Source organism: Carettochelys insculpta, chromosome 3, assembly GCF_033958435.1.
Source record: "Carettochelys insculpta isolate YL-2023 chromosome 3, ASM3395843v1, whole genome shotgun sequence".
Classification (NCBI taxonomy): Eukaryota; Metazoa; Chordata; order Testudines; family Carettochelyidae; genus Carettochelys; species Carettochelys insculpta.
This window is the reverse complement of record NC_134139.1, coordinates 2,592,522-2,612,917: the sequence shown is the minus strand read 5'-3', so window position 1 is coordinate 2,612,917 and position 20,396 is coordinate 2,592,522. Positions and strand designations below refer to the sequence as shown.

General features: G+C 46.3%; 1 protein-coding gene across 6 annotated transcripts in view; it reads right to left on the bottom strand.

The window, feature by feature from the left end:
- Nucleotides 1-3,051: 3,051 nt before the first annotated feature.
- BCL2L11 (BCL2 like 11) overlaps nucleotides 3,052-20,396 on the bottom strand; it is a 60,805-nt gene continuing 43,460 nt past the window's right edge. For all 6 annotated transcript variants that reach the window (XM_074989222.1, XM_074989215.1, XM_074989216.1 and 3 more), the window contains one exon: nucleotides 3,052-8,130. In XM_074989222.1, coding sequence (XP_074845323.1) covers nucleotides 8,044-8,130 — 87 coding nt within the window. In that variant the 3' untranslated portion in view covers nucleotides 3,052-8,043. The remainder of the gene's footprint in view (nucleotides 8,131-20,396) is intronic.

Below are 20,396 nucleotides of genomic sequence, written 5' to 3'. Positions count from 1 at the left end.
CAGCCCCATGCCCTGGTGTCCCTCACTGCTCCCTGCCAGGGGCTGGGCCTGGCTGACAGGCCTGGCTCACTCGGCGGCACGTGGCAGAAGACAGGGCACTGGGTACGTAGCCCATTGGGCTGACCAGCACAGCCGGCCTTGTGTGTAAGGGGCTGGCTGGTTGCTACGGCCGCATGCGGTTCAGGCAGACGTGTGTTGAGGCAGACACAGGAACGCTCCTGAGGGCAGAATATCAGAACAGCGCTTGGTAACCGACTGTAAAGGGTGGCTCAGGTCAGCCAGGTCAGATGCCGCTTGCAGGAGGCCATGTCCTTCCTGTGGCAGAGTAGAACGGGTTCGGCCCGCGGCTGGAGAGTAGCGCTACATGGCACAGCATGGCGAACCCTGGAGCTGGGGCAAGGCCAGTGGGGGACCGTTAGAAAGCCCCAGGGAGAGGCAGATGGTGGAAGGGGTTAACAGCGAGGCAGAGCTGGGCTGGGCTGGGCAGGGCAAGCTTAGAACCAGAAACAAGGAGGTATGTTTGGTGATCCAGTTTGAATCAATTCAAGGGGCCAGGGCTGCTACCCAGAGGGTGATGGGGCAGGCGGTTGCAGTTGCTGGAATAAGAGAGCTGGGAGGTAGCACTGGGGAAGGGGGAACAGCCGCTGGCAGCAGAAGGCAGCCTGGCGGGGACAGAGGGGCACGGGCTGGTTGTATGGGTGCTAGGAACCTATGCCACCAGTGGGGCCTGCCCAAAGCTCACAGCAGCTCACAGGGACACAGGGGACGGGCGAGGAGTGCAGCGAGACTGGCTGGGGGAGCATGGGCTCTGAGCAGGGCATCCTCAGCCAGGGCCAGGAGCATCACTGAGAGCAAACGATGTCAGCAAGACCCTGCCCACAGGTGTGGGCTGCAGCTCTTGGGTCAAGCCAGATTTCCCTGAGCTGAGGAGAAAGGGCTTTGAGGATGCGAAGATGAGCCTGAACTGACAGAGCCTTCTGACCTGGCGAACTGCCAGGCCTGCCTGTGCAGGGCAGGGATGTGCAAACAAGTGTGCATGTGTGTGTGTGCACGTGCGTGCATGCATGTGTACACAAAACCCTGCTGGATGGGTTGGGCAAATTGACCGTTAGGGCCCTCTAAAGGAGGTGAACTTTCAAATGTGTGCAGGAACTTTTACTGGTGGGTGTGTTTGCTAGTAGTTTGACCAGAAGAACAGGTCTGCCTGCACAGGAAGAGCGGCCTGGAAACACACTGCTGCTGGCACTACTCTGGACATCACCCTCCGAGAGACAGCACCCTGTGGGCACTGGCTGCTAGACAGACTGGCTTGCAGGGCAGTGCAGCCTTAAAATGTGGGAGGGGAATGGGTTTCTGCAAGCAAGGGGATGGCTGGGGCCTTCACCAGGGAGTGCTTTCTGGCACTGTGTGCTTGGCCCATACAGCCGCAATGTGCATTTCCACTAGGCTTCACTCCAGCTTGCCTGTCTGTCCTTGTTGAGGGAAGGGGATTTTTGGAGCAGCATTAAGCTACCCATGAGGCATAAAACAGATGGCAGGTGTTGCAAGGAGGGGGTGGTGGGCGCTTAGCATTGGAGCCAGGCAGGGAGAGGAACCCTACGGAACGAGAGGAGACACAGGGCACACAAGAGCCTGCCCGGGGCAAGGAACCCCAAGGGCTGGGTGAACTGGGAAGGGCAGTGCAGGGAGGGGGTGTTGTTCGGTAAGTGAGACACATGCTCATCAAGTACCAGAGGGGTTGCCCTGTTAGTGTTTTTGTGGATATAGACTGAAGTCCTGGGGCACCTTAGAGACTAACAGATTTATTGGAGCATAAACTTTTGTGGACAAAGACCTGCTTTTCCAGACGCATTGGACGAAGTGAGTCTGCCCCCCAACCTTACGCACCAAAAAAAATCTGTTCGTCTGTACATCGCCCTAGGGCTTCTCATAGATTTGAGGAAGTGTGTGATTATGGGAGGTGGGGTGGCGGTGTGCATGTGTATAAGTGTTATGTACCACTGCTCACCCCCCAGGCTGCCGCCCTGAGGCAGCTTCCAGGAGAGGGAGTGGGTAAATACAGGGTACGGGGAGTTGGGGGGAGGTCTCAGAATGCAGAGACTGGGCCTCTCTTCTCAGCATGGTTTGCGGAGGGGTTCAAAGTGCATGTATCTCCAGATTGAATGTCTAGCTGCTGCTTTTTGTCCTTTGGCTGCCAGACAGAAGACCCCCTATTATCTGTACAGGCTCTTACAAGACAGGGCAGGTCACCCATTAACCTCCTCTTGGCTGAGGGGACTACACCTGTGGTGCTCAGGCACTGTGAGGCAGGTCTTCTAACTCCCTCATCATCCTTTGGCTCCTCCTGCCTTATGGGCCCAACTGTCCACACAATTGTAGCAGTGGCAGCCTCTGTGCCTTTTGGCCACAGCATTGCCCTAGGGAGTTCATGCTTAGCTGCTTCTCCGCCAGACCCCTGGAGCCCTGCTCCAAACCCCTGTGCCCCAGGATAGCACTCAGGTGCCCCAAGAGGCATGGCCAACATTACTTGTGTGTAGGTATTTAAGCACTTAACCCTCAGATCCTCCAAGGCATGAGGTGTCTGACTCCGTCAAAGCTGGTCCCTGGCCCGGCAGCGTGCATCCTTCGGCAACAGCAAGGCGGCTATTGTTTCCTTCCAGCCAGCCAAACAGTTGGGAATACTCAAATGTGTCAGAAGTGAAACACTGATGGCAAGATTGGTTTTGATGCATCTTGCCTTGGGAGGGGAAGGAGACATGTCTCACCTCAGCACGGAGAGCCCAGTGGTTGGGTCTGACACATCCAGTAACCCCCTGAATTCCTGGGCTAGGCGGGAGCAGGTGCAAAGGTATCATTTGAAACCTGCTGTTTTTCACAGCACCGGAAGAGAACATGCCACTGACTCTTCAGGTGAGAGTCTCATCCTCAGTGATGGTAGTAGTCTATGTATAGAGAAGCCCATAGGAATTCAGTGCATACTAAGGAAACATTTAAGAAAGACATTCCCAATGTCGTGTAACACTGAGTCTGACAAAAATAATACTCCTCACAAATAGATGAAAGTTTTATTTATATAAAATTCATTAAGAACATAAAAGATTGCATCTTAAAAAAGGATCTGTAGCTATGTACAGCAGTATTGCACAAGTAAAGTGGCAATTACCCTGTCAAAAATTCATCAGTGCAAACCACAAGTAAGCCAGGGAAATTGCAATAAAAATGCTACATAAAATGCTGGGTCCTATGAAACAAGTTAGTGATTAATCAGCACACGCTCAGTGCTTTGTTTGTACCTGATGAGTAGTTTTGATACAGTAATGACTGGTCTCAAAACCAGGATGCAAAAGTTTACTCTAGAAATCAAAGTAGAAAGTTCTATAAATAACTTGCAGGGGCTTCTTGTTTCCGAGGTAACAGCCATGTCCTGCACTATGTAAACCAAGGATGAAGGACAAGGTTTTTAATATCCCCAGAGATGGCTATTATTGCATTAACAGGAAGCACTATCAAGTTATAGAACTGAAATCTACAGCATAATTTTCAATTGTCAGCTGCATAAAACAATGAAGTGAGGCAGCCAAAAATCAGTATGAGCACACGGATGGTGAAATCTGAAGGCAGTGGATTGGCGTATCATATAGTTCTTGAAAGGTATGAAGTTCAACAGTATGTTTGACTAAACGGCCCTAGGACCCTTGGGATGATAATGTTTTGCTTAGAGGACTACAGTTACTCGTAGTTCAAAGCATTAGTTTATTACAAAGAGTATGGATGTGGCTTTGGTGTTTGACCCAGTTTGCACCTCCATGTTACATTTTACTTCAAATCTCTGCCTCTATGGGCTGTGCTGAAATCATTGTGTCCAGAAAGTTAGGACAAGTGGCCAAAAGAGGGGTTTCAAATGATGGATAAAATTTGGAAGACAGACTTTAGGTAGACAAACTCAAGTCCCCTTGACTTTTAGTACGTCACTGCCTAATTCACTTCTGAAACTTGGACTTAGAAGTCTAAGTCATTTAGGCACTTCTGAACATTTTACTTAGTAACTAAACCTTTTTGACTGCACTGAATTAGACAGTGCTCTAAACTGATCAATCACTAATTCCATATATACCAGTAAATTTCATTAAAAACTTTACAGGAACTTAAATAAGCAGAAAATAAATATACAACAATTCTACAAGTTACAGCATTATGGAACAGTAGAGTGCATTAATTACACAGAAAAAAGAATCTACAGTATTTACCAAGTTCAATCCTAAAAAGGGGGTAGAAACAGTTATTTACTTATTTATATGCTGTACAAAACTTTACTTGACATAGTAAGAAAAGATAAGAAACATTGCACACAGACATTTGGCTCAGATTATAAGAATATGATGCCCTAATCTAATAAATATTCAAATATTTACAATTATTGAATGAGAAAAGCATAATACCATATCATACAAGTTTTGTAGGAAAAAAATTGAATCTGGTTTCTCCACAACCAAAGAAAATTTTTCACAAAGTAGTTTTGGCAGGGCAGAGTATGGATATTATGGAATTAAAATAAATTCTTCCACTAACAATATAGCATACATTTTATAACTAACTGTTTTCAATGTCATGTTGAGATTTAAGAAACAAACTTGATAACCACCCATAAAGTTAACCTGGGCAGAGAGGTTGCCAAGGCACAAAACCAGCTTTAAATGGTCAGAAACAAACAATGGGGTTAGTTTTAACTATTTTTCTTAAAAAAATACATACTGCAAAACCATCTGCAGGAAACCTCTTGATAGACAAGAGTGCAGAGAAGTCCAAGTCACACGGTGCCAATATCTTGTTTGTTAATGTTTATATAATTCACAGAATTGTTTCTAAATTATTCATTACGCTTATAGTAAGCTAGTCTGAAGCCATGGTGTGGTGGCAACCCTGTTGCACTACCAGGCTAGAGGTAAACATACAAAAGGAAGCACCCAAGTCTCTGGGCCAGCAGAGCCTTGCTGAGAGATGAAGGGAGTGGGATAAGATAGGTTGTACTGATGCCAACTCTGTGAAGGGCACTATATTTAGAAGATCTGAAGTAAAGTGCTCCACTTTAGATGCATGTGTGTGTGCATCCATACACACACCAACTGTAGAAGCATGTTGGGGTGGGAGAGAGTACTGTAAACAGAACATTCTTTGGTGTGCTCAGAAAGGTACATATTGTAATGCCAACTTTCAGAACTAGCTCTACGGTGTTCATCGTGAGCTAGTGGTAGGTGGTCGTGGTTTCAGGACTGGTATACCTGAAGCATGTGGTCAACTAACCTAGTTCCAGGAAGTGGCTAGATTCCAATGACATCAAAAAAAGATTAGGGCAACATCTAGTGTTGAAAAAAATCTGATTTTGTCTTATCTTTTTAATGGTTGCGTGGCGCTGTTGGGGGAAGAATGCTCAAAATGGAACAAGAGTAAGGAATGGTCTCAGAGGCCCCTCCAGCCTTATTCTCACTTCTAGCTTCAAGAAGCAGTGAGAACTCTTACATTTATACTTGCTCAAATCATTATGTGTACGATGTTATGAATACCCCCACTATCCATAGTACTTTGATATGATCCAAAATTTGCTGTTATGGAGGTGATTATCTGCAGTCAGCCCACTGGAATTTCTGCCTGAAACTCCAGCTATAATTTGTCACCGATATTTCTGTAAAAAAAAATGTAAAAAATGAACTACCACAACTGCTTCGATAAATGAGACCAACTACTAGATGAAAGGTTTAGCCTAAGAACCAACATATGCCTTTATCCTGTGGAGTCACTGCTCTTGGGGGTGGATTAACACAACTGGGAAATAGAGCCACATCTGGAGGCGCCCTTCCACCTGCCACAGAGGCATCAGTGGTAAGTGCATAGAGTTCAGCATATACAAATTAACTTGACAAAACTAAAAAAAAAAAAGAGTCATCAGCATATGCTGTTGACCATATTGCAATGTTTGGAAGAAAAGCTACCATATTTTTCTATGGTGCTGGTGAAACCAGACATAAAATGCGGCATTTTGAAGTAGACTGTAGCAAACAGAAAACAATCATGCAAGCTGTCTGCATCACATACCAAAGGAAACCAGTTTCAGAAGACAATTCTGAAGCCAGACTGGGGTAAATTCTGCATTAATACATCACACAAGTTGAAGGAACTGTGCACTCCCCAAAGCACCTGTCATGTAGTTCATCTTTTGCACCATGGGAAATTGCAAAACAAATGTTAAAATTCATTTGAAGCCTAGATCTGTGGCTACAGCACCACAACAGGCTTGGGACAGCAGTCAATGTACATACCTGAAAATTAGAAAATGTTTTATTTTTTTCTGTGCAGTCCTTTTGGCACTTCTTGGCTTACTGAAGTTGTTACAGAATGATGCATTCTGTATGTTCTGAATACCAGAAGTTTGCAAGTCATGAGATCCAGACTATTTGTGGTTTCACAGAATGATGCATACTGGAATAACGTCAGTGAACCAGGAAGTGGTAAAGGCAGTTCTATAGAAGGAAGATTAATAAAAGACAAGGTAAGTTAAATTTTCTGTGCTAGATGCCTCCCCGAGCCTACTGAGTGGGTCACTCAATACAAGAGTCTTGATTTAACTTAGTTCTGTTTTTGGTGACCCTTTAAAACAAGTCACAGAAAGTCTAATGAATACAGTCAGTTCCTCACTGTGTGTGTATGCAGTGAGTGCCTTTAAAAGTGTGCTACTGGGAAAGATTTTATGGAACCTTTGCTAGAACTGCAGCATCTTTCAAAATGGCATAACTTGTGCCCTCCGTGGATTTTTGTTTTTTTTGTTAACTTTGGGATTTTTTGAACCACCATAACCAATTCAAATGTTATACTGTTGCCTGCAACACCAATACAACTCAGTCAGTAGTCCAGCCCATATGTTCAGCTGTTAACATGTTAGTTCCTCACATCCCTCAGAATAGACCTGAACCACACAGCCAGCTCTAGCAAAAATCCAAAACCATTTAAAAACCAGCAATACCAACCAACTGAGTTTATCAACAGTCACAATATATTAAGTGAAGTTTGAAATAGGTTTTGGAGTTACGCAATAGGGCATCTTTGGGTAAGACTGCTGTGTCTCAACTGTTTTACCCCCATACAAGTATTTTATTGTTCTATTACCCCCAACCTTCAACACTGTACATTACAGAACAACACGGATATGAGACTCGTGAGATACAAAGAGTTTTCAGAAAGGCAACTTGGTATGGGGGTTTTGAAACTTCATACTCTCACAGTGAAGCAAACTGCAGATCAACTTTGAAATTCCTGCTGCTAGGGTGGATGAGGTGGAAGTTTCACGTGGTAGCGCGCCAGCTGCACTTCGCTGCAGTTCACAATGTGTGGTTGTGTCACGCACACACTGTTGAATTTAGGGTGGTATTAGAGATTGACAGGGCAACTGAAGTTCTGATGTAAACCCTTCCATCCTCCTTCAAGGAACTTCAATGAGTGATTTACCCCTTTTTGCATGAAAGGAGCCAGGAACAGAGGAAGAGCACCCCGTCTCTGAATCAGTCCCTTCCCTCGTGGGGGAAACCACCTCTGCACACAATTATTTTATAACAGCCTAAGGCAGCTCTGCAAGGTAGCTGGCTCAGTTAATGTCATTGCAGGGTATAGCGAAGATTTGTACAGGTTTCCAGAAAAAGGAGTTTGATCATATTCTTTTAAAAGTTCAAGACAAACCAGCGTAAACACCACTCTTACATAAAGTCCTGCTTCTCAAGAGTATTCATGTATCCATTTCCAAAATCCATCATGTGTTCACAGTGAATTCCCATTTTAAAACACTCTGTCTTCTGATAGCAGACAAAATGAGACAGTATGTGCATATTTTTCACAAAGGTGGAGTCCTATTGCTCCTTCCAATGCTGCTGAAGTCCTGTAGGAAGATTTGTCAATTGCATATACAAGATATAGAAAGGGTACTATTGCTGCTTGTTTTTGCTGGTTTATGGGGACGTGAACAATCTCAGAATGTCTCTCTCTCTCTCTACAAATCTGTTACTGCATTCTCCAAATGAGGCGGATGATGTAACGCAACAGACGCAAAACAACTTGGTAGTTTACTGCTTGATTATCCAAGAAACCCTGCAACAGAAAAGAAGTTTATTCATTCATTCCTGAAGTCTCCATTGAGAAGTATCCATAACTATCTTACACAATAACAAATAGTGATAGAACACGGTGGCATTAACAGAACAATGCTGGATAAAACCAACAGCAAAGAAAAAATTTTAAGTGGAGCAAACTGATCATGGTTCCCTTTGGTAAGTTAATCAATTCTTCCCAAACCATTGTAGGGATTTCAAAAGAGTTAATCTTGGTTTAATAGAGAACTCCAAGTTGATACTGAGGAGTTCACATGATTACTGGTTATTTTTGTGTTAAACCTGTGGTCAGAAATCGCTTCCATTTTGCAAAGTGAGATATACTGGAAGCACAGGAACATGTTAACTTTACACTGCAGTACCAATACCAGATGAAAGGGACTCTTCCTCACTATTTCAGAAGCACACTAAGAATACCTACAATCATTCAGAACAGTGGTCCACACACAGTGGGGGGCATGTCTCCTTAGGGGAGGTGAGGAAACATTCGGAGGGGTGGGGGGGGGAGGGAGGAGGGATGTGCCACCCAGCCCTGTTCCAACTGCAGCCCTTGGACACTAATCCTGTTCCTGGCAAGGTGTGGACAGACTTCATTAGAAGTAAGGGGTGCACGACACAGTTTAAAGGGCCACTGATTTTAGAACCACAGCAATTTTCATTTTATGTACACTTTTTACATGCTTAATACACTGACACTGAGTTGATTTCAAGTTTGGATACACTAAAAAAACAGCTTGTAACTTACGGGATTTGGTACAGAGGAAAAAGTTGGGAAAAGCCAACAACATAGTATTCTCAGTGTATAACTGTGCCATAGTCCAAATTGTTGACTCTGTAAAATGTTTCAGATTCCCAAAGGGGAAAATCTGGTAGCTGTAATTTATTTAAGAAAGCCAGTGATTTGGTGTAATTCATGCTAAGGAGCTAAATACAGCTAAGGGGAGTCTGTGCCAGAACTAATGAACTAGTGAACCTCCAAGTTGTTCTCAAGTGAGTCCACCTGTGTAAATAATGTTTAGTCAACGTTTCTGGTCTACGTACATGGAGAGACATCTGAAAACAACTTCGCTCTTTTCAACTGAAAGTGGAAACTGTAAAACAGGGAAAAAGTTTATAAACTGCACATTTGTTGTATAGTAGAAGTTCAGAGTCATGCACACCTCAGGAATGGAGGGTGCTCCTAAGTCTGAAATGTTTGTAATTCTGAACAAAACATTATGGCTGCTATTTCAAGTTTACACTGACTTAAAACATCTCTGAAATCTAACTACACAGAAGAAAAAAATGTTGCTTTTTAACACTCTCACAAACGTCTTCTTACCTTATTTTTTAAAATCTTTCCTTTGATCTTTAGTAATTTGTTTAATATGCAGTATTGTGCTCTTTTGGTTTGTTTTTTGCCTCCCACCCCCTTTGGTCTTATTTCTGCTTTTGCCACTTGATTGTGTGCTTCTGGTTACCAAAAGAGGCATGTGATTGCATGGCCAGTTCATAGCTCTGAGATTCTAACCATGTTAAGTTTTGACTACACTGAACTATTGGCATGTTTTGTGTGTGGCAAATACAGAAACTAAGCTGCTGGTTTGACACTAATGAAACAGCTGGCACCCAACCTGCACACACCCTACACCTCTCTGCCAGATTTGTTTTCATTTCTTTTACGCCTGAGGGGAATTTGGAAGACGTTGTTCCAGGGTCACTGAACATGCATAAAAACAAAACACAAATCAACTCTTTCAATAAGATCAGATTAATCACTTCATTGTTAGGAACTGAACGCTGTGCTAGTGATTTCCTTAATAATATCTGCATAATAATCCAAAAATGCTGTAAGATGACATAGGCACTGCATTTTAAAATGAACACTGCCAGCCTCCACCACCTCACATCCCAACAGGCAGGGTAAATAACTATTTGGCTGGAAGCCTCCAGCCAATTGTGCTCAGTACTGGTTTGAGACAGGTTAGCTGTAGTTATTGACACAAGGCAGTCAGCGCCTCCACAGAGAAGAAACTCCACAGCAGCTGGTGCAGCTTTCTCCAAACTGTTGCCCTGGCTCTGGAGAACTTGCCTGACACAATGGGTTTGTGATAAGACCAAGGCATTTCCTCTCTGTATCTCTGTAACAAGATGGGAGGAAATCAGTTTTCTGTATGCAATGGCTGCAGACGCATTTAACCAGAGCACACTAAAATCTTTTCACATGCAGAATTGATTTTGCTCCAGTTTCAATATTGGCTTGTCATAAGTTTTCTGAAATAAATTTGAGGTTTTATTTTCAATTGGGGCGATGAGTCAGTTCCTTCACGACAGCTCAAAATAGAAGTTTCCTAGAGTACAGTCTTGTGACTTGAACCCTATGAAGCTGGAAGCTGAATATCTGGACCATTAACTAGCACTGGCCAATCCCAAACTGGGTTTGGCTGACCAGCTCTTAACAGAAACGATGCCTGAAATATGTCTGCAAAGGAAACACTCCTAAATTTATGTCCTTTCTTCTTATCATACATGATTCATAAAGAGCATTGATGGCGAAAACTGCTTAATTCAGAGAGGAAATTAGTTTTGGTCAGACAGTCCAGTGTTGTTCTTTGAGTGAAATGGGCGCCACAAATTGATTACCGAGCTGGTTTTCACCTCCACCCGCAGCATGCATCTTCAAGCAAGGGCCAAGTAAGCTCTCTCAGTCTGCACTTCTAGGTGCTCAAGACAGGCGCAAGGCAGAGAAGACAAAACCCAATTTTTGTAACACTTCAAAGGCAAAATAAAGTGAGTATAAAGGTGGTATAACAGTAGTTTTTAAGAAGACACAAACCAATTTTATTTCCTTCTCTTCAGGCCCCCATAAGAACGAGAGAACACCACAGAGATCACCATTCAGCGTCTGCTGTGCTACAAGAGTGGAGCCTCAGATCTGAGAGACTGTTGGCCCCTCTCTGCGGACAGGGCAAGGCGATGTAACCTGAGGTCCTCTGGTTAGTGCTCGTGGAAAAATATTAGATATATGCAGGGCATGAAGGGAGGGGAAGTTCCATATCCTAATTGCGAAGAAGGTGGCAGGAGCTGGATGAGAACAAAGGGAACCACAGGAGGCTGGCATTTCAAAGGGAATGAGTAAGGTGGTGGAGAGAGGCTGGTAGTATCAAGGACTGTGATGGATGGGATAAACCGAGGACAGATCCAGTAACTCAGAAGCAAAAGGCTTTCATCCCACTTCCATATGAACACACCCTATTAGCATAACTAACCAGAATAATATTAATCCTTCGAAAATGCAGTTTTCGCAAGAATCAACTTCTCTGCCTTAATCTGACTGTCATGAAATAATGAGCCAGAGTCTGGAATTACATTCCACTTGTGCCAAAATACCCCAATTAAACCACTCCATGGGAGTTCAATCCAGGGAAGCAGATGCATAGGAAACAAACGCAGAACTCCAGGGCAAACTGCTCCTTCAAAGGCCTGCTGCAAGCACCTGTTATGTTTAGCTATGCACTGTTTCGCTTCCAGGTATGAATGATGAAGTCAACAGCTGAATAAAATCTACTGCTAAATAATCTCAAGACCAGAATCACAGCAGTTTACTACAGTACAGAACTTTGCACCCCAACCCAGTACTCTTAACCAATCAAACGTGCAACAGTCTGTTAAAATAAAACCTGTAAAACAGGAGGGAGCTAAAAATACACACACCAAATGATCAACCAACCACAGTGCACAGAAGCAAGCCAGGCGGACACTACTGTGAGGACCACGCAGAGTGATGCAAGTCAGTGACACAAAATGGCCTAAATCCACTGTTAGCAACTGCATCCAGAGACACTGCTAAGATACAGAGCTGTTGCGCTGGGTCCACAAGCACTGCATGATCCTGCACACTAGGGGTATGGCCAGTGCTTTCTTCCTACATAAAAAGGTGCTGGAACTCAAGCCACAAACCTTCCCCCCCCTCCAACTGCCACAAACCGCCCTCCTACAGCCCCGTCCCCACTCAACCTGCCCATACAGCCCCAGCTCAACCCCCCCCCCCCCCAACCCACCCCCTTCTCCCTGGCCCCAGGGCTCTGGCTCAACTCCCCACAGCCCTAAGCCACTGCCAGGCTTAACCCCCACCCACCTACTATGGCATCAACCCAGCACTTACATTTCAAAAGGAGCTCCATATGCTCCTGCTGCTTCCCCAGCTGCATGGCTCCAGCCACACAGTCGCAGGAACAGCTCCCTGACCTGCACACTGAAAGAGCAAGAGTCAGTCTAATTGGTTTAATGGTCTGGCTGGCCATTAAGCCAATTAAATCAAGCCCCACTCTTTCCTCTGCAGCAGGGAGCCGGAAGAAAAGCCCTGGGTACATCTATACCTATGGGGGGGAGGTTGGTGTGGTGTGATCGATCTTCTGGAGACCCATTTTGCTGCATGTGAAACCGCAAAAAAATTGCTGTCTCTGGGCTTGGCTGTTGGCCCTGATTGTTCCTTGCTCCACGCGTCAGCATGGAGCAAGGGGATATCGACGTGAGCCCAAAGTTCTCTGATCTACACCAGGGAACAAAATCGATCCAGATATGTCGATTCTAGCTATGCTAATGGTGTGGCCAGAAGTACGCATCTGGGATCAACTTTGATCCCTAATGTAGACCAGACCTACAAGCAACCAGAGCAACAGCAAGGAACAGCAGGGGGGATAGCTCAGTGGTTTGAGCATTGGTCTGCTAGGCCTAGGGTTGTGAGCTCAATCCATTTAGGGATTTAGAGATCTGGGGCAAATAGATTTAAAAGAACAAATATATCCTTCAGGGATGGTGATAGGTTCTGTGGTGAGGGCAGGGGACTGGTCTTAATGACCTCCCAAGGTCCCTTCAAGTTCTAAGAGATGTGTATCTCCATATATTATATATTAACAATTGCTGCTGTAAGGGGATTTCTAAGAAGGAATGTGACCTCTCATTTTAGCATTAAGTCACTATGCCCAATGGGGTGTCCAGGGAGGGGTAGCACCTCTGTTGTGGGGACTTGTCATCTCTCTCCACAGGCAGTTCATGCACTTTTGGTCCCCACCTGGCACCCAGCTCTAACCTGTGGCTCCAAGAAGCTGTAGCATGTGGTAGCCACACCCTGATAAATCGCTTCGACAGGTGGGCTAAGCCAGGCGAGGGTAGCTGGCAGGTCTGAAATCTGCAGTGAAATAGGGAATTGCCTATCCCAGCATGCAAAGTCGGCCCCACCAGATTGGATGGATGAGATCAACAGCAAGATCCAATGACCAGGAAGGCAGTTCTGCAATGCTCTGTGGAGAGCAAGGGCATGACAAGGCACCAAAGACGGCCTGGCCATCCACTGCAGCCTAGGAAGTCCCAGCCGTGACAACTTTTCGTACTACTGGAACCAGGCTTCTGAGGTCGAGAGAGTGGAACTGTCCCTGTGCAATGATTTTTCCACTCTAAACATTCTCCCACACAGGTTCTTTGTGCATTCTCATCACACTTCTGTGTACCTCAAAGTCCTGCAGCGATGGCGGAGGAGCAAAACAACAGGTGGAGGTGACCACTGGGAGTCGTAGCTCCAAACCTGCCATGTAGGCGGCCTGTGGACTTTGGTCGCTCGACTCTGACCCCGGGACGACAGAGGAGTTCGGCAGCATCCCAGGTGACTGAGCAGGCCTTTTTAGCAACAGCACTGCTCACCTTCAAAATGAAGGAGAGTACTAGAAAAGGTGTCCCAAAAATTGCTTGTCTCAGACAAAATGGCCAGCATGCCACAGCTGGCAGTTTTACCCTCACGGTGGTCGAAAAACAGTGAAAAGAAAGATGATATTTGCAGCATGGAACGTTCGCACCCTCTTGGACAGGGAGAATGCTGTGAGGCCTGAGAGAAGAGCGGCCCTCATAGCAAGAGAACTGGCATAACATTGACATAGCCACCCTGAGCAAGACCAGACTGGCAGAGGAAGGATCCATCCGCGAACCAAAAGGAGGTTACACCTTCTTCTGGAAAGGGAGGCCAGAAAACGAAGACAGAATCCACGGAGTGGGACTTGCCATCAAGACATCACTTCTGCATCAGCTTCCTGGCCTACCAACTTGCATCAGTGAGCGTCTGATGAAGCTCCGCTTCCCCCACAACACCTCTCGCCACGTTACAGTCATCAACGCTTATGCCCCCACACTGACTAGCAGCGACAAAGCAAAAGAAAGTTTCTATAAGGACCTTTACCATCTTGTGAAAGCATCTCCTCCTAGTGACAAGCTTCTCCTCTTGGGTGACTTCAACACCAGGGTTGGCAAGGACTGTAGGACCTGGAAAGGGGTGCTGGGGCATCATGGTGTTGGTAACATGAATGCCAGCGGCCGCCTTCTGCTGAGCTGACGATTACCAACACTCTCTTCAGGCAAGCCAATAAATACAAGACCACATGGATGCACCCGACATCCAAACAGTGGCACTTGATTAACTATGTCATCAGTCGCAGGTGGGACATTCTAGATGTTAAGATCACCACGGCCATGCAGGGAGCTGAGTGCTGGACTGATCATAGACTTGTCAGATGAGTCCTTATGCTGCACATCACACCACTGCACCACAAGAAGCTCAAGGTTGTCAGACCCTCCTTCAACATCAGGAAGCTACAACATACTGGTCATCGTGAGAAATTTGCAGCCTGTCTTGACCAAGTGCTGATGTCCCATGGACCTCTGACTGGAGACCCAACACAAAAGTGGGGCCAGTTCAAAACACTGGTGACAGAGTCAGCCAAGTCAACACTAGGACTGAAAAGAAGAGTTCACCAAAACTGGTTTAATGAAAGTGATGAGGCCATCATGAAGATCTTAGAGGAAAAACAGAATGCATTTCTGCTATGGCAAAACAATCAGTCAATCTCCAAACGTGATCATTTCAAACACCTTCAGATCCAGGTGCAAACAGCACTTCGCAAAATGCAAGATGAATGGTGGGAGAGTAAAGCTGATGAAGTCCAATACTACGCTGACACCAACAACTCCACGATGTTCTTCAGGGCTATCAAAGCTATATATGGACCTTCAAAGCCAAGTACGACACCTCTCCTGTCTGCAGATGGCATGACCCTTCTGAGGGAGAAGAACAGCATCAACAATAGGTGGAGAGAGCACTTCAGCATCCTTCTCAACAGACCCTCCACTGTCAACCCTGTGGCCCTAGACCAGATCCCTCAGAAACCCACAATAGATAGTCTTGACCTGCTCTCTACAATGAATGAGGTCAAAAAGGCAATCAGCCAGACCAGCTCTGGCAAAGCCTCTGGGATGGACGGTATCCCTGCTGAAATTTTCAAAGTCGCAGGACCACTGTCACTTGAGGCCTTTCACATCATCTTGATCAGCATCTGGGAAGAAGAAGACATGCCCAAAGACTTTAAGGATGCCACAATCATCTCGCTCTTCAAGAACAAGGGCAACAAAGCTGACTGTGAAAACTATGGGGGCATCTTCCTTCTCTGTACTGCTCGGACAATCTTGGCTCGAGTCATCCTCAACTGTCTGATCACCAGCATCTCAGAGGAGAACCTACCAGAGGCACAGTGAGCTTTTTGCCCAGGCCGCAGCGCCACTGCCATGATCTTTGCTGTTCGTCAGGTCCAGGAAAAGCGCATAGAGCGGAACTTGGATCTGTGCGCTGTCTTTATAGATCTGACCAAGGCGTTTGACACCGTCAACAGAGAAGTCCTGTGGATTATCCTGTCAAAACTTGGCTGCCTGAGAATATTCATTAACCTCATATGCCTGTTCCACAACGACATGACTGGCTTTGTTCTTTCAAATGGCAAGTCCTCAGATGGATTTGAGATATCCAACAATGTGAAGCAAGGGTGCCTGCTGGCCCCAGTGTTATTCAACCTCTTTTTCACGTGCATCCTCAGCGATGCAGTCAGGGACCGGGACCATGGAGTCTGCATAAAATACAGACTTGATGGGTCACTTTTGACCTTCGTCAACTGAATGCTAAAACCAAGACACTTGAGAGGCTCATCCTTGAAGCCCTTTTTGCTGACGACTGTGCACTTATGGCACACAAGGAATCTGATCTCCAGCTCATCGTCAACAAGTTTGCTGATGCCACTCACCTCTTTGGTTTGACCATCAGCCTAGGAAAGACCCAGGCGCTGTTTCAACCTGTTCCAGGATCTGCTGCTCTCCCCACTTCAATCTTTATTGCAGGAACAGAGTTAAAAACAGTAGAGGAGCTCAAGTACCTCGGCAGTGTGACAGCCAATGACAGCTCCCTTGACAAAGAAATCAATGCCAGAATCTGCCAGGCCAGCCGGGCACTAGGACGTCCGAGAGCGTAAGTGTTGAATCAGCACAATATCCAACAGTCCACTAAACTGAAAGTGTACAGGGCTGTAGTCCTGACCAGTTTCCTGTAGGGCTGTGAAACCTGGACCTTGTACAGAAGACATATAAAAGTGCTGCAGCGCTTCCACACACGCAGCCTGAGGTTAATACTGCACATTCGATGGCAGGTCAGAGTTACAAACCTGGAAGTCCTGGACAGAGCAGGAACCACGAGCATCGAAGCCATGATTCTGACAGCCCAGCTTAGCTGGACAGGGCATGTCACACGAACAGAGGAGTCAAGAATCCCTAAGCAACTCCTCTGCGGTGAACTCTCCCAGGGCAAAAGGAATCCAGGTAGGCCTCGCAAGAGATAGAAAGACTGCGTGAAGGCCAACATTGCTCACGCTGGTTTAAAACCAGATCGGCTAGAGCAGCATGCAAAAGACTGAATAGGCTGGTGTGCTCTCATACAAACACACGTATGACAACTTTGAAGAGCAGTGACGCGTACGCCTCATTGATGCTCATGAAAGTAAGAAAGCAGCAGCAGCAGCTGCACCAACAGAGCCAGGACGATTCTCTTGCACCCACTCTGAACGCCCATGCCGTTCAAAGCTTGCATGTGGCTGAGGAATCCGAGTCCACAACTGACGAGCCTGTGCAAGCTCAAGATGTTATCATCTGACACGATGAACTACCTACACTATGCCCAGTGCCTGTCATTTGTTGTTCTGTTCTTTAACATGCTCATTTGTAGCTGGTCCAATCACAATCCATTGCTCTCAGACAAAAAGTAACATGCTGGCAAACAGGACCTCTCACCAAAGCTGACATCAGTGCAGGATTCCCCATCTTTCCCCATGAGCTCATTCAATTGAGCCTTTAAGGTAGACCATATCCAACTACTTCAGGTAGAGATTAGGGGAGCACAGTTAAAGGAAAAACAGCAGGAGAACGGACAGTCAGAAATTTAAGCACAGGCCTGTAGCCAGGAGGAGGAATTGCTTCCCACCAGCTCAAACCACATTAACAGCGGTGATTAGGGCATGCTGAAGTGAATCTGCTGGCTCTTCGCTGGATACTAACAGAACCAACCAGCAGAGGCCACTGTGTTTCCCAGTCCAACATCAGCTGGTACAGAGCTCCAAAATCCCCGGAGACCAGGACAGAGGAAGCACAATCCCGATGGAAGAAGCAATCAGACGCAGAGGGAAGCCCCAAGTTGGGCAAGAGCAGGCTTAAAGCTGTGGCAAGGCCAGGCAGACTCAGAGCTGGGAAGGAAAAGCTGAGACACAGAGAAGCTGCATGTTATTGGCTGAGAACACAGAGCAGCAGCAGCAGCCAGCGAGCAGGAGGCATGGGGCAAATGCCCATCTGGAGTGGACAGTGTGGATGGGCCCCAATGAGATGTGTACAGGAAGGCAGAACTCTGGCTGGGGGAAATGGCATTAGGCCTCAGGGCCCAGTTACCTTTGATACCCTTCTGTGGGACTACCCTTAGGGCTTAAGTCTGGTGTGCTGATCTTTTACAGAAACTGTTGACATCTCCGTCCCAAACTATTAACATATTTCCAAGATTAAAAAAATCAGGCTGAGTACACTAAAGGCAGGGGAAGTGGGGCATAAAATTACTTTTTTAAACAGTCCATTCCAGGACACTAAGATGGGCAGGAAATGCATATATTTGGCAGAGCTATAGTCCCTTTTGATCCTGTTCTACACTGGACACGCAGCTGATTTTTATTGTTGTTGACTTTTCATCTGACTGGCATCATACGCTCATGTGACTCAGTTTGTGGGAACCCCACTGTCATCATTTCACAGGCTGTACAGGACCTAACGAAGATGAACAAAAATCGTTGAGTCTCGACTATTTTTTAAGCAACTATAGTTTAATATATCCTTTTCCCCATGGAATTCTGAACAGATTCTACTGCAAGACAGGATAGAAGAGACATGATAGAAGAGAGTGAGCAACATATAGGATTGTTTTCACCAGATCTCAGCTAGAGTAATCATGAGATTTTTCATGCAGAAGACTGCTGGTCTCTTTGCATATCCTGCCTAAGACAGAACTGCATCATTGACAAAAACAAGATCAGGGCAACAGCAATGAAGAGACAGACATTTTACTTCAGTAGAGGAGCTATTCTCAAAAGGCTATGTAGAGCACCAAAGTAGTCTTCTTAGGTGGTGTGCCTGCAGTGCAGGAAATTCATGTCTGTACATGCCCTGGAGAACAGCAGAAATTCTGCCCTTGACACAGATGAGATTTTTTTTCTCATGGTTCTATCTAGCCATATGACATAATGAATGGTCATTAAATTTACAGTTTCCAACCTAAAGAGCGAGACAGGAGACTTCCCCTCTTGCTTGGCTGACACGGAAATAAAATGTTCAGGTTCTCTTCCATCTATGCATTCCCATGCCACAAGATTAGCACCTTTAGAACTCTGCTGGCCAAGTCCAGCTAGACAAAAACCACTGAACAGGAGGAAGGTGTGTGCGCGCGCGCACACACCTGCAGCCTGCCAGGTCTACTGTCCTCCAATTTGTGATAGATACGCAGCAAATTACATTGTCAAAAGAATGCTCTGAGTCTCTAGCTGAGCAGCTTCAGGCAGTCCAGCAGCCAAAGAGGGTTTTAAGACAAAAGAGAAACAAAGATGCACAATGCAATTAGAAGCATGCAGGAGAAGATAAACAAGGAAAGGCCTGTCTTGCCAGCAACAGCATGACAAAGTGCTTCTTCACAGGCACGGATTTCCCACAGGATTACACTGACTCAGGCTCATACTAGACACTTTAGCCCAGGCGTGGGGAACCTTTTTCAGGTTGGAGGCCAATAACCTGTAGAGTCAGACAAAATCAGTCAGCCACAGAAGCAAGAGGCATAAAAAAGTCCAAAACTGATGCGGTCCTCAACTATGGGCAATGGGGTCTGGGAAGAAGGGTGAAGGAGCAAGTTGGAAATTGGGGGCCGGGGAAGGAAGGGAGGGTGCAGGAGTGGGCTGCGAGATCTGGCTGGGAGAGGTGGGGGGTTGGGTGTGTAGGTCAGAGGAAGCGTACAGGAGGGTTTAGAGTGCAGGATCTGGGCGAGGGGCCTGGAGCAGGGCGCAGATGGGGAGTCAGTAGGAGGGAAGCTGCAGGAAGGGGTGAGGTGAGGGGTCCAGGCGGCAGGGGTACACTTACCTGGGCAACAGTCCTGGAGGCACATGGCTCTGTGCCGCCTTCCTCTGCTGCTCCAATTGGCTAGAATTCCAGCCAGAGCCACAGGAGGAAGCCTCCAGGCAGGCTGCAGAGACCACTGCTGATCCTCCTTCCCTTCCCCCAGCTGCGGGAACAGGAGTGACCTGCAGTGGAGCCTGGAGCTGCTTCCTGCCCCCACAATGTCCAGTCTGGATTCAGAGTACAGCTTGCCTGAGCTGGCCTGGCCCGTGAGCCTCAGGGCTCTGCACCCACAAGCCTGCCATGGGCCAGTTCTGCTATGGAGAGGAGCTCGGGGTCCAGAGGGTTCCCCATCCCTGCTTTACCCTACAGAATAGCGCCAGAATTTGTGCGCATGCATGCACATAACTTAACCTTTCTGTGCTGACAAAACCTGGATGTAGATGCAGTTCACATCAAAGTGCTTTTGCTAGTAAAGCTTATTTTGCCCACCAAACCATTATACCAGTAAAAAAGTATTGTTTTGCCGGTATTCACTGCATCGCCACTAGCGGTATTTACCATACAGACTGACCTGGCCTCAGTAGCCACCATCCCCATTCCAATCAAATAAGGGAGACTATTTCAAGAACCAACACTTTGGCCCTGCATGGGGATGTATAGCTTACTATCCCTTCATTGTCCAAGTGTCTGGCCACTGTTGACGGAAGGAGCCTTTGAAGGCCAAGCCAAAATTTAGCTTTGCTATTTCAAGTTAAGAGAAATACA